This window comes from Taeniopygia guttata, chromosome 2 (assembly GCF_048771995.1).
Source record: "Taeniopygia guttata chromosome 2, bTaeGut7.mat, whole genome shotgun sequence".
NCBI lineage: Eukaryota > Metazoa > Chordata > Aves > Passeriformes > Estrildidae > Taeniopygia > Taeniopygia guttata.
Window position 1 is genome coordinate 27,790,957 of NC_133026.1, and position 22,261 is coordinate 27,813,217.

The 22,261-nt window shown below is 39.5% G+C and overlaps 1 protein-coding gene across 2 annotated transcripts in view; it reads left to right on the forward strand.

Annotated features, from left to right (window-relative positions):
• Window positions 1–22,261, forward strand: part of SCIN (scinderin) — a 67,586-nt gene that overhangs the window by 36,734 nt on the left and 8,591 nt on the right. For both annotated transcript variants that reach the window (XM_012571625.5, XM_030264738.4), the window contains exons 4-10: window positions 303–452; window positions 15,549–15,641; window positions 17,443–17,575; window positions 19,282–19,370; window positions 19,553–19,768; window positions 20,898–21,019; window positions 21,200–21,290. In XM_012571625.5, coding sequence (XP_012427079.4) covers window positions 303–452; window positions 15,549–15,641; window positions 17,443–17,575; window positions 19,282–19,370; window positions 19,553–19,768; window positions 20,898–21,019; window positions 21,200–21,290 — 894 coding nt within the window. The remainder of the gene's footprint in view (window positions 1–302; window positions 453–15,548; window positions 15,642–17,442; window positions 17,576–19,281; window positions 19,371–19,552; window positions 19,769–20,897; window positions 21,020–21,199; window positions 21,291–22,261) is intronic.

The following is a 22,261-nucleotide window of genomic DNA, read 5'->3' on the forward strand; positions in this document are numbered from 1 at the left end:
AGGGCTGTGACTCAACCACCTCCCTAGGCAGCCCATTCCAATGTTTATTTGCCCTTTCCATGAGGAAATTTCTTCTAATTTCCAACCAAAATCTCTCCTGGTGCTGTTCAAGACTATGTTATAGATACTGCAAATATCTATGAGATTGAGCAACCCTCTTCTAGAAAGTACTTTTGAAAGATGTAGATTCACAGATGTTCTGGTGGTTTAGATCCAGTAGGATAATTATTAATGAAATTAATTTCATAATTTTGCTGTGTTGAATCCTATTGTTAAAGTGTGTGTTCTTTTCATTATTTCAGGAGATCTATCAGTGGTGTGGCTCGTCATGCAATAAGTACGAGCGGCTGAAGGCTACACAGGTTGCTGTTGGCATTCGGGACAATGAACGAAATGGAAGGTCTAAATTAATTACTGTGGAAGAAGGGAGTGAGCCAGACCGGCTCATAGAGGTATTGTAATGTGCAAACTTGTTGCTGACATAGCTGTGAATAAAAAGTTTTTGCACTTCAGGTGCTAAATCAGATTGGGCTGATGCTAGGAATGATGCTGGATAAAGGGTATAGTAGGCCAGTTTATACCTTTTCCTTCCTTCCTTATCCAGGCAGTGGTAGTTAATTGGGCATTACAGTCTGAGATAATTAATCATCTGAGAATACTTTTACAAGAACAAATGTTTGCTTTATTGAGTTAGCTGTACAGTGACTGTATTAAAGCATGGCTCAAGTGAAGCACACCATCAGCTCTGTGAGGAAGGAGCATCCATCTGGGACAGCACCAAACAAGGAAAGACACAGAATTACTGTGTGTAGAAAGTAAAAGAATGTATCAAATTGCATATTGATGCTGGGAGCCAAGCACGATGCTTTGCATACTTCTGCTTCTATTTCAAGATCATATGCACCTAGCCTCTAAGTAACCCCAGTAAGCCTGTTCCTCATATCTTTAGAAAGTTTAACAATTTACTTAAAATCCCCAGATTTCAGGTAGCATAACTGAGCTGATCAAAGTAGAATGGGAAAAAAAATTCCCAATTTATGGATTTTTCAGATTTTGAAAAATTAACAAACACTCATGTGTTTTTACAGGCTGCCTACTAATAAAAGCATTGGCACTTGGCATTGGTGTCCTAACTTAAGCTTCTTCCATTTATTCTCTAAAAAGAAGGAAGAGGGAAGTAGAGTCACAAAGCAGTCTTTCAATAATGGAATATGTACAGCTTGGATATTGTCTTTTACTCCATATTAAGTTCAGGAAGTAAGGCTAATGGTGCCTGCAGGAGTGCAATTATTTTTTGTGGTGTTTTCATTTAGTGTGGTCATATGCAGCATAACTAGTTACTGCCTGAGAGCAAAACAGGTGCTGAGCCACCAGCCTGTGGCCATATGGAGACCCCTTTGGTGGACTGTCCATATGCTTGCAAAAACCTTTTTTCCTATGGGTGTAAGTACAGATGTGGTTGTGTTCAGAAGTAGGGGAGGTAGCAGCCAGTGTAGTGGAGATTTGTGAAGAGGGAAAAAATCCAAGCATACAATGCTTTGTCTGGTTTTTTACTTCCTTGTACAGACTTTCCACATGGACTCTGATGTAGCACATATTTTACATGTATAGCTCTTTTCAAAAGAGCACAAATTGACAATTGGAGAGCAACCTCCTGCTCCTGATTTGAATCACAGCGTTGGATTGCATCCTGCTGCAGCTGTGGCTGGGTGGCACTAGGACCCTGCCTCTGGCCACAGCTGCTGCTGCCAAGTCCATCCTGGTGTTACCTCTGGAGGCTCTGAATGGAACTTCTGGTACACTCATGTGTGACTTGGGAGCATTGATCAGAGCAGTTCCCTTTGCTCCTCTTATCTGGTTAAGGTGCAGGTGCAGATAAGTTGAACTTTAGTGCTACCCTGGCGAGGACGTGGGCCAGATGCAGGCTGCCTCCCTGCCAATCTTCTCCATAGGCTCTGAGGAGAAGGGATATGCTGCCCTTGCCCCTGCATCTCTTTGCCAGACTTTCATTTGTGTGCAACTGTTGTTTTGTAGCAACCTCAACACATGATTAAGAGCAGGAAATACCAAGGTGGCATTTTGATCCTGTAGTGCATTGTTATTGTATCAGGGAATAAACTTTTTCTTGACTTGCACAGCAACGTATGAAGATGTTTCTGCTTTTCTTTTAGGATTCTGAATATAGAGGGAAGGGATATGGGTAGTTAAATGCAATTAGATTAACTGTTTTCATTGCTGCCACTGTGATGAGCCCAGTTTGAGTGAGTGTGTCTGCAGTCAGGGTTTGTCTTCTAGTCTGCATTGTGCTAGCCTTGTTTTGTAAGTGCTACTTCCATAACAGGGTCTGCAGCTCAGCTGTGGCTGCCCCAGTCCACTCTGAAATGTGCTACTAATAAGTCAGGAGGGTAGTTAACCTAACAAACATCTAAAAATTAATTAATCCTTATTCCTGCTGAAATTGTATGACGTTCTTGGTACTCTTTGGATTTCTCCTTGCTTCCAAAAAATTGTCTCTTAACTTGCTGTTACACTCTCCCAGGCTAACTTCTGTTGAGCTAACATTGTGTTTGTTTCTTCCCTCCACATCAGGATGGATGGATTTTGGCATCTCCAGCTTTCTTAGAAAAAGGTTGATTTATTTTCTAGGGAAAATAATTGCTTTTAAATATTAATTTTGTCATCCAGTATGCCACTGGAATCAGAAAGAGATTTCCTAAAATTATCTCATCTGACAAATGATTCCTTTTCCAGTGAGCCAGAAATCTGTTTCCATATCAGTGGCCAAACTTGCTCATGCAGTGCTAGTAGAGGCTTCAGGCAGGGGCTGACATACCCACCATGAGTACCAGCAGAAAGAACCAATACTGATCTTATTCCTGCTCCATAAGTAGTGCTGTGACTCCCTGCCAGAAAGGCAAGACTTCTGTGCCTGCACCCCACCACAGAGGCAAGACCCAGGCTGGCTGAACTAACCCTGCCACGCTTCTGTCCTGCTGTAGGATTAGCAGAGGCAGCAGTGCTGTGATGAGGAGGTGTTTCCTGGCCAGCCCACTGTCCTGCCAGGAGCTGTGGTGCTGTGGGTGAGCTGAACTTGTCTGATAAGGGCAGTTACCTGCTCCCAGCTTCCATTTTTAGCAATGGGAACAGGCTGCCCTGCTCGAATTTGCCCATGGGAGAGAACTGTCTGGAGCTGCTGTAGGACTGGATGAATTGCTGTGGCAGACCAAAAAGACATAGCTCGCTTGGCCTGGGAAAGGAGCATTACTTGAAGCTGGGTATGTGAGTAGTTTTGACAGCAGCAAGCCCTTTCTCATCTGCCACCACAGGCCACACAGTGACCATCCTGTTCTTGCACCCTGGAAACACAGTGTGACACACTCTGGAAAGCTCAGACTTGCAGCGGGTGTGCAGAAGTTCTCGTAAGATGCTTCAGGGATCACTAGAACTCTGACTGTGAAGACAAGGCAGAAGCTTTCTGTGTGAGCACATCAGAGATATTTATATTATCTGGCTTCACCTCCATGTTTGGAAGGCGAAGCTAGATACATAAATCTGGCTTTAGGTGCCAGATTTAGGGGAGGTGGTAGTAACTGGCAGGTTTAAAGAAGCAGTGTAGTATAGGGTTCCTACCTTGGAAAATTAAAAGAGAAACAATCCACCTTGGACAAATTGCTGCTGTTGCTGTGACTGGTCACCAGTCTCAACAGAACATTAAAAAAAATCACCAGATGTCAACTCTGCTCTGATTTTCACATGTAAACAGCTGAATAGTTGCCCATTCTGCTGAATCTTACCCTTGGATGTTCAAATTGTGTTACAGGAATTTTTTTGCCTTCATGAGACCAATCCAAAACCAGATCTTTGCAGAGCTTGACTGAGTTTGGTAGCTGCAGAATGACCATGCTAGGATTAGAGCTACCTACATTTTTTTTTTAAAGAAGGAAGATTAAATATATTATTTCAAAGATAACCTAAGACCAAAATCCTCTAGCGTCTGTTGCTAGCCCTATCTGCCCCCTTGGACCCACTCATTCTTCTCACTTCTTGCATTGCTAAGCAGAGATCTCACAGCACTGCTTTTAGTTGCCCAAAAGATCACTCAGGACTGAGAGCAACCAAAGTAACTGGCAACCATGCTCAGGACAGGCCATTTTCTTAACTCTAGTTGGAATCTCTGCTCTAATTTTGAAGAGAGAACACAATTGGAGAGGTTGTATTTAAAAAAAAAAGTTTCCCATAATATTGTTAATATTGTGGAGTAATGGAAAACTGGAGAAACAAGGAATCAGAAATTAGTGTATTTGTGAAGGTTTCTAGCCAGCCAGCAAGCTGAAGGTGCTTGCAGTAATGCAGGAAGCATAGAAGCATTCAGTTCTGAGTCACTCAAGGGAAAGAAGCAAAGCATTCAATCCTCCATTTGTTGTGCAGTAATCTCTTGATCTGGTATCATAACTCTAGAGATGAAGTTGAGGGGAGGAGAAAGTCTTAGTATATTTGTTTTCCTCTATGTAATTTGAAATATTAGACACCCTAAAATATGTTTATGTTGATAGTACTTTCTGTGTACATAGGCTCATCTCCCTGTGGTACATTTCAAGTATGTTGGGCAGCTGTGTCACTCTGTAGGGTATGAGAGCCAATGAAAAAGTAGGATGGACTGAGTTTTACCTAAACTAAGTGCTAAACCTGCACCTGCCCCCTCTCCTTAATATGCCATGTTCAGCTAACGCTTTTCAAGATACTTCTGTTTTCTCTGAGCCTGTCTGATTCATAGAATTTATTGTTCCCCTACAAATCACTCCCTAAAAACTGCAACCCTTGGTACTATATGATTGCTGTGGGTTTTACTGCTGAGGCTTTTTGTTGTGGTTTTGTAAAGGTTTTTGATTTTCATGATTAAAAACAATGAAACCTAAGAAATGTGACAGCTGAGGTTCAAAACCACAAGAAAATGAATAATCTTGTTAGTATGCATCTTTGGAATCACTCCTCTGCCTTTAAACATAAAGCTCTGACACTTTATTTACTCAGCATTTGCAGTTGTCATGTGCCTGTTTTTGTGAGTATTCTAGAGCCTTTACAACAGGTAGGTCCAAACCTCTCATAGAATACTTGTGTAAAGATTCAGCTAGTGTAAATACCAAGCAACAGGGAGAACCTCTTCCTCCTTGCTGGTAAAGCAGCCTTTCTAGTCCCTGATCTTTCTTTAAAGCCCCTAAGCAATGATTAATCATGAGAATTGCTGAATACCATTGTATTCAGTGACGATTGTTTTTGCCTATGGGTGAATGGTCTGATCATATTACAGCCAGTCACGCCTTCCTACCTTTGTAGCTGGAAAGGGACTGGCAGCACTGTGCAGCTCTATGAATAGAATCCCACGAGCACAGACAATAAAGACATTGCAAATTCAAGTCACAGAGGCTCTAGACTCTAGACGCCCAAATAATGCAAACATGTTGAAAACATGAAGCTCCAGTAACCCTTAAATTAATTGGATAGATGTCTGCCCATATGGATAGAATACCAGGATCACTTCTTCCTTTTTTATTAAATTCAAGCCCTTAAAATTATTTTATACAAACCAAAGATCCTTTCCAAGGACACATGGTGCACAGTAAGGTAGCTGGGGGAAAGTGAGGCTTGCCTTGACACGTAAGTGGGTGTGAGAGTGCTCTGAAGGAGCTGTGCAGGTTCCTGCAGTCCCTGGCCCTGTCACATGGATCATGATGTAAGGCTGGAGAGCAGCATGTGCCCCACTGGCAAAGGTACGGGCTTGGTACCTGCTCCTTTCCCAGAACCAGCAAGAGCAGGATCTGTCAGCACAACTCTGCAGAAGCAAAAACTGTTCTTGCTGCTCTCAAACATTCGTGTTCCTTCTTGTTCCCTTGCTTTTTGTTGTATGATGAACTCAAGACATGCTAAGGAGGGGGAGGGGGTTGTTTGTTTTGTATACAGAGGAGTGAAGGAACAGTGGGGTGGGTGATGGAAGAGGAGGAAGAGGGTAACTTTTAAGAATAATATTCTATTCTAACTTTTTGTGGACTACAAACTCCAGGCATTTGTTAGGGATTAAACAATTGTTTAATGGTGTAGCTTGTACACAGTTTTACTCAAATGCTGCATGTTCATATGCTCTGAATTGCATGTAACTGTCAGGGTCCAGCCTGACCTGTTCACAACCAAAAAAAATGCCCAATATGAAAAGTAATGAAGTTCTATCTATCGTTTTGGAAATATGTAAAACCAAATAATGTCTATTATCATCAAAATTGAGAGAGGTGGGAAAAAATAGACATTATTCCAAAGAATTTTGTGAAATAAATACTGGAAATTAATTTCGGTTCTAGGGTGGAGGCAGTATTGAACAGTCATGTACAAAGGAAAATTAATACACTGAGGGATGAGAACAATGGAAGTTGTACCAGACCCCAGTGCAAAGACTCAGTAACACAGGCACACAGAACAGTCAACTACATTTTCACGAGAATAAAAAGACTTAAGAAAGCTAATGACAGAAAATAGCAGAACTACTAGCTGTAGTTTCTATTAGTAGTTGCATTGGCTACTCAAATAAACAGACAGCTTTCTTAGGCTGCTTTGAAACTATGGGTCAAATTTACCCCTCAGGAAGACTAATATGCTGCTTCACTGGAGTGATTTTGGGTATAGGTAGGTGCTAGCAAGAATTTGGATCCTGCCATTTTGAGCAGTAACAGTTTGTTGGATACAACTCAAAATAGTCCAGGGGAGTAAACCTACAGGGGTAAAAATCTTGCACATGACTGTGCACCTTTCATAGCAGCACCTGTTCAGTCTGAGGAGTAGCAGTTTACCAAACATTGCAGTGTTTAATTAAACTTTATGACGGGCTGTGAAAGTAGGTACAAAGTGCAAACCCCTTGCCCTTCAGGGTGCCAGTTTCAAACTGTTAAAACCAGGAATTCTGTGTTCTTTATAGCAATGGAGCCTATCTCCTTCATTAAGGACAGTCCCTTTTCTTGATGCACATTTACATTTAAATTACTAAATTACACAACTTGGACAAAACTTGCATGGCCTGGCTTCCAGTACAGCTTATCTGCTTTGCACCAGCTGAACATTTGGCTCAGGGTTTTCCCCAGACCCATGAAGATCAAGAAGGGTTTGGCCAGAGAATGACAGAGGCTGGTAAGGAAGAATCTTCCTAAATGTTGGGAGTTGCCCATAATATTCTTCAAGATGCAGTTTTCAGTCTTGGCTGCCTGAAGCCAGGTACTTAAATGACAGGGAACTGAATAGGAGCTGCAGGTGGCAAACACATCTGTAAGCCAGGCTTCTAATTAAGTCTCTGAATATAGATTTCAATGCCTGCATTAGAAATTTAATTTCAGAAAAGAAAATGTTCAGGTGTATCACACTGCATGGGAGCTAAATTCTTTATGAACAGCTTTGCCAGCAGGTGGTTCAAAACCTATTTTCTTACGCAAGTAAAGTTGCCTCTAAACTAGGTATTCTAGGGAATTTCTAAGATCCTAATGATTTTCTGGAAGTGCTTGCAATCAAATTAAAATGTGTCTTGTTTGCATTCTTGCATAACATCTTTGTTATGTTTCCTTCTTTAGCAGCTGTAGTGCTCGCAGGGCTACCACATAAGTCAATTATAATCTTATAATTACATGCTAGAATATGAATAGAGTTTGTAATGGCTTTTTTCCTTTCTGCCCTATACTATCAATAAATCTATTGGTGAAAAAGTACCATAATTTTCAGTTATTAAATGAGCATAATTAAGAGAAGGCAAAAAGCAAGGGATGGTAGTACTTACCTCCGCACAGGATTGTTAGCTCTTATTTCAAGGTACTTTCTTGCAACAAAGGAATTTCATGGAGAAGACCTGAAAGGGTAGATTTTCTTTGCTGTACAAAAAGCTCTGAGATAGTTTCTTCCTATTCTTCCTGGAATCCTGCATCTGCCTAACAGAAATACATCTTGAAGAGATTTTTTTTCCTTTTTTTTTCTTCAGGTTTGTCTCCTCCCAGCTCCTTGCAGAGCAGCTGGCATCTGTGTGCAAGGTTGCCTTTGAATTTTCCTTAGTGAAAGTTCTTTAGTGCAAGAAGGGCTTAGGGAGGAAAAGCTTTGTAGATTGTTTTGTTGGGTTTTTTAAAAGAAATCCACATGTGCACAGATTGCTGTTCCCTGTCCAGGCCATGTAAAACTGGAATAAGAATCCTCTCTTTGGGCCAAGGTGAAGCACAGCTGTATGGAAAAAAGCATCCCATGTGTTGAGTGATCAGTTCAGTATTATTCACACACTGTGTGATGCTGAAGAAATCTGTAAATATAATTATTGCAGTTACTGCAGAGTAGGCTGTTAGGGCAGGTCTTCTGCCTACACTACTGCCTATGACTTTGATACTGTCTGGCTTTACCTTTAGAAATAAAAGTAGGTGAATTAAGATGATTTTAAATATTGCAATAATGAGTGCAGCAGCTTCTAACTCTGAAGAACTGTAAATCATAGCTGAACATTTTGGCTCCTTTACACAGCATTTTAGGACTTGTAGGACATTAAAGACATAAATAAGTTAGTGAAGGGCACCTAAACTAGCATGAGGGAATTATTTTCAAAGAGCTAGGCAGGCTATATCTCCTAGACAACCAGGTGAAAGGAACATTCTTGCTCTCTCTGTACTAATAAATATTTAACTTATTTCAAGCATCAGCAGAAGTCATTAGAGAATATCTGTTAAAATACTCTCTGAATTGCTTTCTTAAACATCAGAGTCCAATCTGCGATCTATCTTGGACCACAGAGTTTGGTGTCATACCAGAGAGGATCCTCTGTCATATCTGGTCTGTTTGCTATATGGGACTGGAAATGCTGAGCTTGTGAATACAGCCAGTCTTGCACTGCAAAAATATTCCAGTGCCTTGAGTAGTTTTTTCCACCTTCCCCTCTCATGGTCTAAGTGCTGAAATGCCTTGCTGCAGCTCCTCTGCTCACCCTGTGTCACGGCTCCTGCTGCTCTTCCAGCTGCTGGGAAGACTGATTTTCCCCTGGGAAAATTATTTTCTAGCAGGGTCTCTTCCTGCCAGTCATGGGCTGCTGCCTCCAGCTCGAGCTTCATGGAGTGTTTGCCATATTGGTATGGTCCAGCCACAGCCTTGGGACCAGCTGCAAAACTGGAGGCACTTAAGGAATGAAAATCTGAGAGTGTTGTGGATTTTATCAGATAAATATTCTTTATGGATAAGGCTCCCTGTTGGCATTAGTTACTGATTTATTTCATTATTATCCAACACATAAGCATGCACTGTCACGCAGTGCATAACATATTTTATTCACAAGGCCTTCAGAGATCTGCAAAGCTGCAAAGGCTTCAGCGTGTGCCTCAATTTATGTTCCAATAAAGCAGAAAAAAATGGGCAAATCAAGTACATGTGCAAGTGTCTGCAGACTTTGGGTCCCATATTTAATACTACTTCTGATATCAGAAGATGATGTTAACAAAGGAGTGAGATTAAAAATTTAGAAAGATTTAGTATAAATGCAAAAAAGATGTGGAAGTGATTGATTAGTTCATTTTTAATTTTGCTGCAGATAGGCGGGTGCTGAACAGCTCAATTATCCCATGTTCATTCAGCAGCAGTAATGGTTAGAAAAAGACTGCTGCATTTCATAGTTACTGCCATTCACCCTCCTGGTTTCTTTGGCATGGGATCACTGTTCATCTTGGAGGCATCTTGAGAGCCAGATATTTGAAGATAATCTAGGCTGGGGATTTCCTCATTTCATGCACACCCAGTCTCCAAGTAAATAACTGGCTTAGATAATGCCAGCTGTGCAGTCCCAGCAGGACAGAAAGCAGCCTGTTTTACCTCACAGCCAAACTATCAAAAAAAAAAAAAAAATCAAATTTTTATTCTCAAGACTGATCTAGACGCCTTTTTGTGAGCATGTTATCCATGGCCAGTTTCACAGAACAGACAATTAATGTTAGGCTATTGTTATCATGTGAGTAAAGGCTTTATATTCAAAATATCCCAGGTAGATATGTAGAGTTGCAAATATTTTATTAAAAGCTGCCAAAGCCTAATGCCCTCTTTTTAGGCAGTTAAGCACAGAGCTTTGAAAAAATTATGAATGTGCATTTGAAATTCCTGATACAATAGAAACTAGCTAAAAATGTAGGCTCTAATTTATGCATCAAAAGTGCCATGAGCAGCTGATGTGTTTTGCTGTTTTATAGCAATTTGAATTCATACAGATCGGATTTAGACCTTAATGCCAGAAAGTCCCATTGATAAATTACATGGTAAATGCCCAGAAACTAACAGCATGCCAGAACTATTTGTTAACATAAACCATCCTTTTGCCCACTTCTCAGTGCATTATGGCTGTTTTTCCATGTTATTTTCAATCTGTGTTCAGGAGGGTAGGAGGCTGCCTGCTCAAGGTGAGCATGTAATGAGATCTGTTGTTGCTGAAATTGCTAGTGAGAGGCCATTTCAGGCAGAAACCCTGAGCAGTTCAGTGAAGGGATAAGTTTTTCCTGTTGGGAGTGTAATTTTTTATAAGACAATGAATATTTGCTCAAATTGATGGGAAGAGTTCCAGGTCACAATAACCAGTAAAATAAGCGTATTTGATTATTCATAATCTGAGAAATGTCAAAAGTCATTTTTGTCTGGTCCAGAATATCCTCAGCAGTGGTGTGCTCTGTCAGAGGAACCAGTAGCCCCAAACAATTAGAAGTTAAACTGTTGCTATTTACTTTAGCAGTGAAGCCCTAAAGCCACCTTTGCCTGGTTATCCTCTCTGTTGGTACTCAAGGTCAGACAGGTGGTTACTAGCCTGCATCATGGTCATCCCTTCCTTTCTCTGGCAGATATTTTTCCTGCTCAGGTACTTATTTGAGAGAGATGTTTCTTGTAATATTCTCTGCTTTGAAGGTTAATAAAAATCTAAGCCTTTATCTACCAATGAATTCATACTGTGTCTGTTGAAACCTGTAATCCTGCACAGTGGCTTTATTCTGTCACAACCTACGTGTGTACCTTGAATTTGTGGAGCAGGATATACTTGCTTGTGTCAAAGCATACAGGAAAGTAAATGGTGAGCTACTTCCCTGTTTCCCAAAAGTATTAAGTAATAAAATGTCATTTAGGCAGCTTCAAGCTATGTCAGTTTCTTGCTTTTCTATCTACTGCTCTTAGTATGTAAAGATAGGAGTTTGAGTGGTTTTGACATCTGATCTTTGGATTGCAACCACAGCAAACAGTTCCATTTCAGATACAGAAACTTAACCCAAAGTGTGTATATGACGAAGAAAATCAAACACAATGATAGTATACACAAGTTAAACTTTATAAAACTGGTTTTTTCTCTTAATTGACCTTCACTTGACATGTTCAGGTATTGTTTTCCTAGGTGGATTTTCAGCCTCACTGAACTCCTTAAACTTCTTGCTCCCATTAAATCAATATCAACTATTTTATGATGCAGAGCTGGCTTCTCCAGTTATGAAGAAAATATTTGCCAAATTTCTTTTAATGACTTTAAGTTATTTACCTTGTCACATACCTTCAAATTAAAAACTTCTTGTCTGTATTTTTTCTGTTCTTTTTTTAAGGGTGGAGTTTCACTTCTGAGTAAAAGCATTAGCTCGATATTTTGCACTTATCTGAAGGGGTGCAGATATTTACAGAGATGAGCTTGTGCACATGCAAATATGAAACAGGTTTTGCAGGCAGGAAAAGCTATGTTGCATTTACCACAAGAGTGAACTTGAGCAATTGGAGAGGAACTGATGTTCTCTTGGTTTGCACAATGGCAGTCTTTTACTAACCTAAGAGTGTCAATACAGAAGTCTAACAGAACTTAAAAACCCCAACATTTTAAGATTAATGCAGACTGACTTCCTGTTACACGCCTTCAGACAAGCTCTAAAGGTAGGAAGTTAATGAATACTGCTGCTAAAACAATGTTGAGCCCAAAGAATGAAGAAGGTGGGGCATGGATATGTTTTCAGGGCCCCTGATTACTCTTTATGTTACTGTTACTGTAGTAGTGAATAATGATAATATGATAAACATAATAATAATTATGACGATTTAAAAAGCAGTTTCAAGGCCAGTGTGTGCAACTGTGCATTTATAAGATTTAAGATGGGAAGTTTGCCAGGATGTTTGCACATCTGGGGAGTAGTGTGGCTAGGTTGTCTTGTGTGCTCAAGAGAGCATTGCTCATTCCAGGTGTGTAGGGTGGATTTTTGGATTTGAGTTCTTGGTTTGTGAGTCAGGGTCTTGCACCTCAAGTACACAGGAGAGCCAGCCTGGGGCTGTCAGCAGACTGGGTGTACGGTGTCAAGACCCAGAGGAACAGCCTGGCCGTACACAGAGGATAATACAAACACAGTCCTGTGTAAATCACTGCCATAGGATTTGTGTGAAACTAAGAGAGTATTTAAGTGTCAGAAGACCAAGTGTCCTTCAAATAGTATAAATAATTTTATTGGGGTACCTTGCTTTGGGAGCCTGTGACTGCAGTCTCAGCTGGAGTGATTTGTTTTCTTTTTGATCCATGACATGAGAATTATCTGTGAAAAGGGAGGTGCCCCAGAGAGCTACAACTCAGCCAGCAAGTGCTTATGTAATGATACAACCCAATTTCAGCGTAGCAGCTAGCTGTTGTTTAAATACTGTTGTAATCTTACTGATAAAACTATTAATTTTCATAACATGCAGACATTTACATGTGGAGTCATAGCATGGGAACCTGCCTTAGGAGGAATAAAGATAACTTCTCTGGAAGGCATTTCTTTGGGAAAGAACATTATTTTGGCATTGTTTCATGCCTTGTGTTTAAGTATGGAATTTTTTCTTCCATGATCTGTCTCATCCTCCAGCCTATAAGACAAATTGGCAACAAATGCATGTTAGAAGCTGCATAAACTGTTTCTAGCAATACAGATGTGTACTGACTATATATATTTCATACAATATCCCTTCATATAGTGAGTGTATATATATGTATGCTTCATATCTTCACAGGCCTTAGGTCATTTAACCTTATATCATCTTCTGGTTTTGATACCAACACATGCAGGTACCACTAGTGATTCAGCTCAAGGCATTTTCTGATAGCTGTGTTGGCTGCACAGCCCTCATCATAAGTCCTGGCTTTTCTTACCTGGTGGGAGGAGAAGCACATCATGTCCTTCTTAACAAGGGTCACCAAAATGCCAGGATCTAGTGACTTAAAATGCAGGAGAATGGGACACACTCAAGTCCTTCTCCATTTGTTCTTGGGCTCTCCGGAGAAAAAAAAAATTACAGAAATTAGTAATTTGTATTTTCTGAAGCTACTGTGCAAGCTGCTGTTTGATGAGTTAAGGAGGGGTTTCCCTGGAACCAGAATATCTTCTATCTTTAACTGCTTCTGCACAAAGGGGGCTCTAACCCCTCTCCCCGTGTTAGTACCCATGAACTGAGATTTTGTAAGACCAACTTTGTGATTCTGACAATAATTATCTACTTCAGAAAAACATTTCTGCATTTGGTTTTAAGACGGCAACAAGTCAGGCCAGCAATCTAACCTGTGCTGAGCCCAAATTTAAATCCCAATATTTAAATTATAGGGGCTGCTTACTTTTATTGCCACCAGAATGCAACACCCAGACCTTGCTGTAAATAGAGAGGCTGCTTTTGTCAAGGTGCCTTCACAAACACCAACAGGCTCTATTTGCTTTGAAATATTCAGAATGACACTTGTATAGTCAAAAGAGAAAAAGGGATTTTATATCAACATTCATGACTTGCAAAGATGCTGCAAAATAATTCTGGTGCCACAGGTATTCTATATGCACAGCAAGGGAAAACACTGACTTGAACTATATCAGAAGCCAAAATTTTTGTGGGGTTTTTTGGGTATTTTGTTTGTTTTGGAGGCTTTTTGGGTTTTGTTTTTCCTTTTACTGTAAATACCTAATTAAGCAGAGCACTAATGAGTACAAACTTCTGAGAGTTTTATTAACAAGAATCTTTTACCCTCTTATTGGCTACTGAAAGTCAAATGTTACAAAACCCTCAAACCCGTGTCTGTTCAGGTAAAGATGTATGCCTGTTATTTGGCAGTTTTGTGACCCTGGCATTACAAAGACAGGTAGGAAGGAAGGGAAACATTTTTAGAAACCTGGTGCCAGTAAACTGCATATGCCCACTGTTGTAGCTGTTCACCAGCAGAGTAGCACTTTGTTGTGGACATGGAGCCCAACTTGGCCTATAGAGTAGTAAATCTGCAGCCATGTAGTGTAAATTCTGGAAATGCTGACTAATAGCTACTGAAGAGCTATGGGCAATATCTTTCTTAAACAGGACATTGCTTTCTTGTCTTCAACGAGTCACAGATAAAATTGTCTAGGTTAAATGGCAACAATCATACTTGAAAAGGCTATTTTCATCTTATTTTATTTTACTTTACTATTTTACTGACTTTTCCAGGTAAGAAAACTCCACAGATGGCAGATTTATATTAAATATTTATTCTACATTGTTTTTCTTTCCAAATTGTTTGCAGCTGTATACTTTGTTGGGCTTCCCTGTTATCAAATATTCACAAGGCTTTTGCCTGTGACTCCACGTTATATTGCACAGCATGTTATACAGATAATGCACCAGTTCACAGGAAGGCTGGCACTACCCTTGTACTTTATGTTAATATTTAATCTCTCAGACATATCAATTACTACCTTCACTCTGGGACATAATTTCATAGGAATCCATAACATTCTGTACGTAACCTTTAGATCCGTCCACATGTATGAGTCATTAAGTAAAGATCATCAAGAAAGGGTAACTAGGATTTAATAACGACTACCTGACCTAACATATGCTTGATGAACCTCCGTAAATTTCTTGTAGTGATAATTGTTATAATATTGCCCATGGTCTAAAACTACCACAGTGTTAAAATTGATATTCTAGTAGTAGAAAAAGAAAATGTTTTTCTCACACAATAAATTATTTTCAAGACCTTATTTTCCCCTTAAAATGGGATTAAGAATCTGCAATTTTTAAGATTAATGACCTCATAATATGATATTTTATTGTTAATTGAATTACTTTATAATTTCAACTAATATATTTCATTCTGTCAATTTTAATTTTAGTATTGTTAAATATTTTAAAAGTAATGTCATTGCAAAAATTATAAGATGTGATTGACAACAGTTCAGAAGTTATTGGGAAAGAAAAAGGAAGACAGGTAAACACACACATAGAATAGGATCACATGCACCTTTCTATGTCCATTTTGTGGTGTCCAGACAACCAGCAAATTGACCTGAGGAAAAGACATCATGTAGATATAAAGTTGCTGGAGATCTGACCCAGTTTTTAAAAATTATCTCTATGTTTTTGTCAGCTAAGAGTTTGGTTTTAGTTTGTCTTATATATAAAGATGATCCCAATTACTCGGTTACTGCAACAATACATTAGTGTACAGATATTTATGCTTCGGCACCTACTGTCTTGCTCTGCTTTGAATTTGTTATTCTCTTATACAGGTTTTAGGGAACAAGCCAGAGCTTCCTGAGTGTGATGATGATGACGATGAGCTGGCTGATGTCACAAACAGGAGAAGTGCTAAATTATATATGGTAAGTTATTTATTTATTTACTTATAATTAGGTATTCTCAACAGTAGTCACGTTTTTATTAATTCCTTCCTCATAAATGGAGTTCTGGCTTCATTTACAGAACTGCTCTTATTTTAGTCTATTTTCAGCCAATGGACAAGTTTCTCAAAGAATGTTAATCAAGATAGTCCAGGTAATTTGAGGGAAAAAAATGGATTACATTTCTGTGTACTTAGGAGACAAGCATTGCCTATGAACCATGCAGTGCAGGTCAAAGAAGAATTAACTGCTCTTAAATCATCCTGTCTTCTTAATTTTAATAGGGAGACTTTTAGTAGTCATATATTACTTAGTTATTCTTAGCAGAGTTTAAAAGATGGACTATTCTTAGCAGAGTTTAAAAGTTTCATTATATTTTATATATCTATAACCTTATTCCTTTCCCCATCATCACTTAACAAGGAGGATTTGGCTAACAAGTGGCACACTCTGAGAGCATGGAGTGCTACTGGATCCCCATGTGTGTGACCCTGTAGGTGCCATCTCCAAGAACTTTGAAGCTGTTTGAAGTGTGAGAGGGGACGAGTCCCTCCCTCTGCAGCTCCTGCACCACACAGACCACAGGACAGAGACACCTCACTACTGCCTCTTGCATGAGTTTTCTATACCCATAGGTGTTCATGGGGTTTACAAGAAGCCTGTATGAGGTGATCATTGTTGCAAAGCCACTTGTAGTCATTGTTGTCTATGTATTGTGCTTAGTTCATGTTAATCGTTCCTTTCATGCTAAAAATCTGGTGCATGTTTCTCTTCATAGCAGGGGTTTAAGGGAACAAAAATGGAGAACAAGAGAGTGCCTGCATATCTATATGATCAGGAGCATTAAAGTAAAACATAACTAGAGAAGGGAAAGTGAATTTTTGCATCCTAAAAACTCTCTGAAATTTCTGTGAATATCTGATAAATTATTGTCAGTACACAGGTCCTGCTAACAGAGCTCTGTTAGCTAGATTTAAACGTGTTACAGTAAAACAGTGAGTGTCAAAAGCAGGAGGCAGGTCCACGGTGAGCCCTCAAAGTAGGTATAATGGTTGATTTTTATTTGTTGTGTGCAGTGGTAATTTCCTCATTGTACTTCCATAATTTAAAATGAAAGATACAATGATGTGTTTAAAATGAATATTTAATTATGAAAGGAAGACTGATAGAAAAGTAATAATCTATTAATGATAGAAAGTAATAATCTATTAATGATAGAAAAGTAATAATCTATTTTCACTAGTAATAACTGGTCTTTTCAGCTATACAGGAGTGATTTTTAAAAGGTTTTAAAGGTCAACATGAACTTACAATGGTGATAGAGGTTACAAAGCAGATTCTGAAACAGGTCTTACATTAGAGTTTCCAATTAAAGAACAGCAGGTTATAAATGTAGGCAATTCACCTGTTAGTGTCAGTGTAGGACTATTTTATTATGGTTCCAAATGCTGTTGTTCAGCATGTACACGTACCTTTGGCTTCGGAGTTGGTTGGCAGCAGGACCATACCTGTGGAAGATAAATTGATTTATTTTAAGAAGCTGCAAGGCAAGGGTTCAACAAACTCCCTAAAATTAACACTACATCTCCCTCTATTGGATGTAAAATGAACTGAAACAAAAAAATAATAATAATTAACCCACTTTACTTCCCAGCAGTACACCAATATCATACAGCCAGTTATATAGGAATGGCAGCTGATTTTTATACTAATTTCAGAAGCAGAAATGAATTTGTCTATAAAAGTGAGAGTTGATCTAAATTTGAAATGACTGTTTTCTTAGGTGTCAGATGCAAGTGGATCCATGAAAGTGTCCTTGGTAGCAGAGGAAAACCCCTTCTCTATGGATATGCTTTTGTCTGAGGAGTGCTTCATTTTGGACAATGGTGCTGCCAGGAAGATCTTTGTGTGGAAAGGTAAGAGGTTACTTGTAATGCAAATGCAGAAGCTACACAGAGATCCCTAAGGAGCTGACACAAAACCCTTGGAACACTAGCAAGAATTTAATGCTGGCTGGACACTCTACCCTGCACACAGCTCTTCCCTGGTATGGGCTGCAGACAAGGATTACTCTCTCATGTAAGGACCTCAAGACCAAGACTTGTCTAAGGACCCTATTTTTGAGATATCTGTAGGCTTGGGTGATGAAATGCTTATCTAAATGGCAAGTACAAAGCAAATATAAATAATTCTATGAGTTCTCTATACTGTCATCAAATCTCTATCTTCTGGGACAAAATCTGGACACTGAACATTCCATTTGGGTAGGTATCTCCACGGAGATGTGAAATTGAAAGGTCCGTGTCCAGGGCATAAACTAAAAGCATAAGCTCGTAAATATTTTATATCTCTTTTTTTCTTGTAAATATTTCTCTGAGGTATCATTTTTTTGAGGCAATTGCTTTGTCTGAGTGTTTCCCTGGAGAAGAATACTACTGCAGTGGAATTAGGTCTTGACACCTTGTAGCTGGATTGCTGTAGTACTGCTCTTAAATCCAGTGCTGAGTATTTCCTTTTTTTTTTTTTTTGTCTGAGACAGCTTATTAATTACTCTTTGGCATTTTTATTTTGTTTTACCACGTGCAAGACTAAATAATTACTTGATGAGTTTGTCAAGTCTCTTAAGTCAGTCCAGGAAGCATTGTAAGCATTTTGTTTGAAAATTTTATTTGCAGTTAGGGAAACATCCTTTAGAGAAAACATCTGGGGAGCAATGTGCTCAGATGGCCTATGTCTGTCTGACCCCTGAATCCAAATTGTCACTTTATATGACATCTCCTAGAAGAACCAAGCCAACAGGGTCAGGCATAAAATAAATAAAATATGATTTAGGTTCTTTGACTGTGGCCCTGTGTGCATCCTCATTTTGCTACTGTCGGTAAAAATAATGTGTGGAAAACTCCCATTAGACTGTGAGTCTCACCCTTGCACGGGAGACTGCAGCTATCATCTCTGCTGGAAACCTTGAGGCCACTAAACTGAGAAGTGTGAATTACTTTGGCAATGCTCTCATTCAAAATGGGACACAAATGGATACCTTATCAGAGCATCTGATTAGACTGTGAGGTCTTTGGAATGCAGTCCTTGCATCCTGCTGGGATGCAGACCCTGTAGACAGTGTCAAACCTCCAGGCTTCATCTAACACTGAGCAGGGAGCAGTGGATAGGGAAATGGATAAATTGCAAAGCACAGACAGACAAAACAGGAATTTCTTTTACTCTTTTGCACCACTTTAAGAAGTGGAGGCAATTCAGTTTTATTGACCATATTGCAGCCCAGCAAAGGAAGTCAGAGAAAAGACCCCCGGTACCTTGAGCCAAGCAGGTATTATTAACCAGTTTTTTATTTTTGTAGAAACACTATGTAAAACAAAATGCCCCCTTTCTCTCTCTTTCTATTTTTTCCCTTTAAATTAACTGTTTCCAAATCTACCAAAGTACTGTTTTGGCCATTCAACTTCATGTGAATCCTCTTGCTCATCCTGTGTCCAGCATTTGTGTTTATTCAAGACTAAGGGAAGAGCAATGTGAAAAAGAACCTGGCTTGAGGACTACTTATTTTTGAAGGTTCTGTGTGCTTATTGCCATTTCCTATGTACTGTTATCCTTCTGTTTTAATCAGGCAAAAATGCTAACCCTCAAGAGAGAAGAGCTGCCATGAAGAATGCTGAACAATTCATACAGCAGATGAATTACCCTGCCAACACACAGGTGCGATCTATTTATGGATGTGATACCAGGAGAGCTTGAGCTCTGTTAAAGACACTGTTTTTAAGTCAGCAGAAAAAATATTTTTAAGGGCAAAATTCCACATATAATCTAGAAAAGTTTCTGTTTGAGTAACTGTGTCAGTTCTGTTTTCCTTCTGTTTCATGTGTCTTCCTTCATTTCAGATTCAAGTCCTTCCCGAAGGAGGTGAAACGCCAATGTTCAAACAGTTTTTCAAAGACTGGAAGGATAAAGATCAAAGCAATGGCTTTGGCAAAGTATATGTCACAGAGAGAGTGGCTAAAATTGAGCAGATTGAATTTGATGCTACCAAGTTACACGAGTCTCCACAAATGGCTGCCCAGCATAACATGGTAGATGATGGTTCCGGGAAAGTAGAGGTAATTTTCATGTTGTAATAAATTTTATCTTACCTATCTAATGTATTCTGCTACTTGTAATGGGCTAAACTGCTGCTCTGTGTTTTAATTTTCATACTGTTGTTCAGATTAGCAGTATATTAGTAGAAGCGTTACTTCTAGCATCACAAAAGATACTTTGAAGTAGAAGGTGAATATCAGCTCTGTGCTGGTTGTGTTGTTTTGGTGCTTATGAAAGCTATACCAGTCATCAAGAGAAATCAAACACCAGAAATATTACCCCTTCTACACAATACCTTGTAAATATTTACTTTAAATATAATTCTTAGTCTAAAGGAAAAACTTCAAGCTCATATCAGCTTGAATTTTGAAATTTTTGAAATCTGGAATGGGAAGACTTGCACTTGTAATCAGAAATCTGTTGTATATCTTTATGTAGGTATCCAATCCGGTTTCTAGAGGAACCTTTTTTGTCCCTAGTGTGTCTCTCAGGTAGCCTGGATTTGGAGAGAAAATGATAACCGTACAGTCTTTCTAGACCTTTCCATATCACACTTCAGGACTGTCTCTGACTATACAGGGCTGGCATGGCATTGTACCAACATGGCCTGTTGAATGCAAATTGAATGTTGGGCTTCTGGAAGAAAAAGAAGGGATGAATACCTACAGTCTCATCAGTGTATTTTCTAAGTTTCTGACCTCACACTAGGGATGGTCCATAGGCTTGAGCAGTGAATTGTTAGCTCAACTGGGCTGTAGTGAATGGAATAGGAAGAAACCTGCATAACACCGTGTTATCTGACTGCAGTGTGCCTCTCCAAAATGATGCTAGTTTTATCATGGATCATAATGTTGTGCTATGTCATACTGTCACCCTAAGGCGTTAAGAAAGTTCAGCATAGCATTATGAAGTGATCATGTGTGAAAAAATCATCAAGACAAAGAGAAGTGTATTGCAACCCCTTGTTGATGGTCCTCATTAATTCAGCGGGCACAGGGTGTATTTACCTTCTTCATGAATAATCCTCCCTGTTTTATTCAATAATACTTGGGAACAGAAAGTACACTGAAAGGATAAGATCGTAAAACACTTAGTGAAGGGTCTCAGGATGAAGTTCAGCAATCTCCAATGATTCCCCTGTTTCCCCAGATCTGGCGTGTGGAAAGCAGTGGCCGAGTTCCTGTGGGACCTGAGACATACGGACAGTTCTATGGGGGTGACTGTTACATTATCCTCTACACCTACCCTAGAGGGAAGATCATCTATACGTGGTATGCTTGATTGCCTTTGCACTGACCTGCAGTGTGGATATTATTTTATGTTGACTTTATGTCCTTTTGAGTAGAACATATGTAAATGTAAGATTGTTCACTGTGCGTTTGTCATATAGCACAAGATCTGGGTTACTTTGAAGCAAAGTTAACCATTGTCTTTCTCCTTGTCTTCCTCAGGCAAGGAGCTTGTGCTACAAAAGATGAACTGACTGCTTCTGCATTTCTGACTGTTCAGCTGGATCGGTCATTAAATGATCAGGCTGTACAGGTTAGTTTCTTTTGGATAAAAGCCATCAGAGCGTGTAATATATGCAAATTTTGATGAGAATTGAAAGGAGGAGCTAGCATTTAAAGACTGGAAATGCCAATTGCTCAGGTCTGTATCAAGCCAAGCACCATGGGATCCTGTTAAAGTTGCCAGAGATTGCCCATTTGAATCGTCCGTTCTCTATGCAGTTGTCCAAAAGAACACAGATATGCCAGAACCTAAAACTGCCTTTTGTTTCCTTTGATTTACACTGTTTTAAAATTAAGTTTCAGTCCTGCTAAGACTTACAGACCCTGTGCATAGCCAGTGGAGACTGAATAAGACTGTCCCAGAGCAGCTCACTCCAAACAGAGTGTGACAAGTCAATAGCCATGTGGGAGCTCCCCTGTCTGCTTTTGATTATGGAGGAAGTTGTGATATTTAGCTCAGACAAGACACCTGACTTCTAGAGGGCCAAAGAACTCTGGGAGAACTGAAAGCCACATGAAAGACAGAAGAGGAAAGCCTGCTGGAATTGTGCAACAGGGTTTGACTATTCCTTGCCTCGTTGAGAAACGTAACTTGGGTTTTCCCATCCCATAGTGGTTGGAGCTCCGTGAAAGCAGGATACACATCCTCACGTGCAGAAATGGGGTGTGCAAAGCACAGGACACTGGCAGCTAAAGGGTGTGAGTAGATAAGCTAGTCCTTAGCTTGACTGGGTGTGTTCTCCTTATATCACTACTGAGAAGGAGCAGGAAGGTGAAGACCTGAGAGCCAGCTTGAAGATGACAAGGGACAAGCAGTGATTTTCTGTGCAGCAGGAGATAATTCTGTGATTCCCATTTCTTAATTACAAAAGCAAAAGGCTTCTCCCACCCACCAACGTACAGATAAAAATACAGCCCATACTTTTAGCCACTAATCAATTATAATTTCTGATTGAAATTAGATTAAGGAAAGATTAGAATACATTTAGATAATTACTACTT